This window comes from Loa loa (genome assembly GCF_000183805.2).
Source record: "Loa loa unplaced genomic scaffold supercont3.419, whole genome shotgun sequence".
Classification (NCBI taxonomy): domain Eukaryota; kingdom Metazoa; phylum Nematoda; class Chromadorea; order Rhabditida; family Onchocercidae; genus Loa; species Loa loa.
This window is the reverse complement of record NW_018108599.1, coordinates 27,566-32,601: the sequence shown is the minus strand read 5'-3', so window position 1 is coordinate 32,601 and position 5,036 is coordinate 27,566. Positions and strand designations below refer to the sequence as shown.

Below are 5,036 nucleotides of genomic sequence, written 5' to 3'. Positions count from 1 at the left end.
TTTCCAATTTACAAGATTTAAATTAAGATATGAAAATAATAATTTTCCTTATCTATAGTTCCCAATTTTGTTGCATGCAATTATTACTAATAGTTGCTAACACTAAATTTGTAATTAATTAAATTTCAAAAAATATCTCAATTAGATAATAATTAATTTGAAATGTTTTAGCAAACATCTCATTATTTAAATCATCAAAACATTCTTTTTTTTTTGTATTTTTGAATGGGAAAAAAAATGTGATTAAACATGAAAATTCAGAAATAGTAATAAATTTATAAAAATCAGAAATAGTAATAAATTTATAAAAATCAGAAATAGTAATAAATTTATAAAAATCAGAAATAGTAATAAATTTATTATCTAATACATTTATTTCCAGGTATTTTCTAATTCATAACTTCTTACGATCCTGTTGTTGCCAAATAAATTAGGTTACTTATATTAACATTAACCATTATTGGCGGGGGGAAAAAAAACATACTTCAAAATCCTCATGCATACCAAAACCATGACAATAAAATGGCTTTCCATTTATGAAAGTTTGATGCCCCGAAATATTTACGGTCCGGAAACCAAACCATAAACGATATACATCGATTAAAATACCTGACATTGCTAATTGAACCTGGAAATTTATTTTAATCTCTACTAATTGTGTTTGCTTTATTTCATTATATTAATTGCATTCTTCTTTCTTTTTTTTTCCCATTCCCAATTCAATTGATTTATTTGAAAATAGTAATATTAGATGAAAAATTAGTTAAATTTTATACACATTTCCACGAAATGTAAATCCAAATTCAATTCAAAATTCCAATTCCAAATTCAAAATTCAAAATTCCAATTCAATTTTATCCATCTCTTGAAGTAATAAATGACAATATTACCACTGTATTTTTAGGAAATTTACTTCAACTAAAAGTATTATAATCTATGATATGTTAGAATAAAAAAAAAAAAAAATTATGATGCCTAGCCATTACAGTACTAGTATTTTACCATAAATTTATACAATACAGGAGCTCCCATATCCCGAGGCCACCATGGCTGGATATTATCGATACGACCAGTGTAATGATATTGATTACTTTCAAATATCACTGTATCATTTCTATCCATTACGGTAATTTGAATTGTTACTAAATCAGTGTTCGGTACAACATGTACTTTGTAACCGAAAGATCCTGCAATTTATCATCATGAGGCGAGAAATAATTAATACTAAAATGCTACCAAAGATGAGGTTAGTTTAAAAAATTAAAAATAGATGAATTTATAAGCAAACTATCATAATCAATACTTCTTTTAGAATAAATTATTGTTTTTTTTTCAAAATTGATTTCAATTAAATTTTATTTTCATAGAAAAGTTTTCGCAAATTTTGGCCTTTTTTTCTTTACCATCTGCTCCGGCTTCAATGCTAATGTCATCAATATATGTGAATGGTTTCCGGGTGATATAAACAGGTCGCAGTATTCCAGCATAATTAAAGAAATCGAAATTCCATGTTTGTTTAAAAAATCTGGAAATGATGACAATAGAATGTCAGAATTTACTTTATTCAGATTTAAATGTTAAATTTTATGTTTTCATGAATGGAATTAAAGGTTGTAAGAGTTAAAAATGATATTATTGTTTATTTTATTTTAAATTTACTTTACCATATTCATCTTATAAATTTCCTATATATGTATGGATTTATATCATAAATTTTTATTGAATTCCATAAAAATGTTACTTCTAAAATAACGAACCCTTCGGAATATTGTTTAATTTCACCACGTTGTATTTGGATATACCGAAATTCACCGGGTGGTATTGTCTTTGAGGTCATTGTATTGTTCACCGCTACAGTAAGACGATTTTCATTGTCAAACAAAATGTGATTTGTGATATCGATTTCGAACGGTAGATGACCACCCACATGAATGCCAATAATTCTGTTGTTTATGAACTAAATCTTCAAATCTATTTACTTTGTTGAAAAAAAAAAAAAAAAAGTGGATTCAAAATTTTTGATTCTAAAATAAATCAGATAAACAGATATGTATATGTCATTTATGCAAAATTATTTCTTACTACTTAATCGATAACCTTATTATCCGAGTCATTTATGAAATAAATTATTTTAAGAGCTAGTATTTGCAGGCAATTTATAAAAGTGGAAATAATGCTAAACAATGCATCGCAACGGATAACCAATATCTGGAGATGATAAAAAACATTAATGTAAATTAATGAACTTACGACGACAGCGTAATATTGTACACTTGAGAAGCGGACAAAGTGCCGATAAGGTTTATCACGTACGCTGAGGAAAAATTTACGTTGATACCAAACCCATCCAACATGATCACGTACTTCACGATCTGCTGTTAGCTCATTAAAAGCTGCCGGAACCGGCATCACAGTCGCATTCTGAAAGTCTACCAAAGTTAGGTCTGTTAAAATTAGAACGGGTAATAGATTTGTTAGTTGAAATAACCAATATTTCATTAATTCAAATAACGGAAAAATTTATCAATAAAAAAATTAAAATAATAAAAATTATTAGACTGATAGTAATACCTCGAATTGTGACAAATCGTATAAATGCCATTTACGTGTTATACCTACGGAAGGTGAATTCATTTCCTCTCTTACAAATGTCCATAAACCATCTAATTGATCGTAGAATCGTCGCTCATTTCTCTATAAATCACCAATAATTTATTACTTAATTTATTAATTAATTCAAACCAAACTTACTTTTTTGCTTCATTGTTACCTAAACAAATTACAATTACTTGCAGTAAAAGTAGAATTTTATTTATGTAAAATATTTTTAATTTTTATTTTTACTTTGCTTAATGTAATTAATATCTTAAATGGAATAATTTCATAGAAATTAAATAATTTATTTTAAAAATATAATCCTTCAAATATTTTATCTAGTAATGAATAAAGAATACTTGGTAAAATTTTTATTATCACCTAATTAAACGTATATCCATGGATTATATATCATATGTACATACTTAATGTGACGATATACCTGTACTTGTAGTATTGAGCAAACTGTAGGAATTACTATTGATAATAGCAGCAGAAACATTTCTAAAATTTGGCTAACATTTTTATAAAGGTAAAAAAAAAAAAGGTAGGCATCAAACAACGCTTGATAAATTAATGATTTTTACTACAAAACTATTTCCTATCATTAAAAAAGTTACGGTTAAGTTAATTACCAAACAGTAACACAATGAAACGATACCAACAGAAGTATCAAATTTAGAAGATTGCGAACGATCAGGTTATGTTGTACATAATTTGTTATCACTGAAAAAGTTACAATTAATTTACAACCAAAAAGTTATGAGAGGGTAATGAACTATGCAGAAAATTTTAGTGATTGCCAGAGATATCACTATTATCATTATCATCTTATTGAAACTGATAAACAAAAAATGATATAAATCTTTCTATCATCCAATATAAATTAATGAATTTAGTTAATTATGTAACCTAGTAGTTAAGGAGGACCACTTTTGCAAGATTGATAGAATTGGAGTAATCAGCTAAGTTTTTTTCACAATTAAAATCATTTTTTTTTTTTTTTTTTTTGGTATTGCAAGATAACCTGAGGAATATTTTGCGACATAAATTTGGATGCTGAATATTGATGCATCACTTATTTCGTTGTTCAATTCAATCGATAACTTATAAAAATATGAATCAAAATTATTTCAGTAATTTGGATGAATATAAATGTCATTTTTAAACCATTTTGACATTTTAACATTTTCATTTAAAATTTTTTTTTCGTTTTAAATCAAATTTTCTTTTCAAATTATTAAAACAATGAAATATTTTTGTTGCATTTCTACTTCTTCATTTATTTGTGCTTTCAGAAAAAAAAAATAAAGTTTTCATTTCGGCGAAACGAATAAAATGGATGTATTTTTACAGTAAATGAAAAAAATGTTAAAAAATAAAAGAAATGAAAAGTTGATTTTTTCTAAGTCATTTAGTAATACGAATTTAATCACATTTTAACAGAATATGCAATTCATTCATTTATCAAATAAATAATACCAATAGATAGATATAAAATTAAGCAATATGGCTAAGAAACACTTCGGAATTCTCGTTTTTTTTTTTTTTCAAAATAATATTACTTAAACTGGTGATAACATTTTCCTATTTATTCCTATGCAACTTTTATCCTTGATAGATTAATTAGTCAATTGTTTGTTCGATACAAAAACCTTTTGATCGTTAGAAATGCTTAAAGATTTCAAATTTATCAAATTCGAAAAGTAAACTTATGGACAAAGATATTATCAACAAAAGGCAAAATATATGATAATATGAAAATTTCAAAATTATTCACATTATTTTAAATGTATTTTACAGGAAATTATTATAAAAGCATTCAATACAATCAACTATTTGGTTGTACAGTAGAAGGCATATCCAATAATTGTATTCATTTATAATCATTTCTGAAAAAAGATATTTGAAATAATGTGAATAATTGTTTTAACATTTCAATAAAAATATAATATTTTTACAGAAATGAAGTAAAAATTACCTAATTTTAATGTATTCAAAAGCGCTAACAAACCTTTGTTAAATTGTATGTGTGATAATCCGAAAAATGAATTAAATTTCTTAAAAATTGAATTTCTTCATTTTTGATTTTAATGAAACATATAATACTGCACATGTTTTTTAATTCAACAAACAAATTTTCTTAAAATGGGAGTGTTATTTATGCTAAATTTTTAAGTTTTGAAATGCATGTATTAGGATGTATTACGAAGCTAAACACAAATAAAAGCAATCAGAATGGATCTTGATCACAAAGTTGAACACAGATGTAATCAATCAGAATGAATCGTGATCACAAAGTTGAACACAGATGTAATCAATCAGAATGAATCTTGATCACAAAGTTGAACACAGATGTAATCAATCAGAATGGATCTTGTTCTCAAAGTTTGAACATAAATGCAATCAATCAGAATGGATCTTGTTCTCAAAGTTTGAAC

At 25.4% G+C, this 5,036-nt stretch overlaps 1 protein-coding gene across 1 annotated transcript in view; it reads right to left on the bottom strand.

Moving 5' to 3' along the window:
• Positions 1 to 3,097, bottom strand: part of LOAG_18643 (beta-glucuronidase) — a gene marked incomplete at both ends in the record, with an annotated part of 6,643 nt that extends 3,546 nt beyond the window's left edge. The window contains 7 exons of the mRNA XM_020451307.1: positions 485 to 628; positions 1,003 to 1,187; positions 1,404 to 1,525; positions 1,758 to 1,957; positions 2,251 to 2,421; positions 2,572 to 2,694; positions 3,038 to 3,097. Coding sequence (XP_020304918.1) covers positions 485 to 628; positions 1,003 to 1,187; positions 1,404 to 1,525; positions 1,758 to 1,957; positions 2,251 to 2,421; positions 2,572 to 2,694; positions 3,038 to 3,097 — 1,005 coding nt within the window. The remainder of the gene's footprint in view (positions 1 to 484; positions 629 to 1,002; positions 1,188 to 1,403; positions 1,526 to 1,757; positions 1,958 to 2,250; positions 2,422 to 2,571; positions 2,695 to 3,037) is intronic.
• Between the last annotated feature and the right edge of the window lie 1,939 nt (positions 3,098 to 5,036).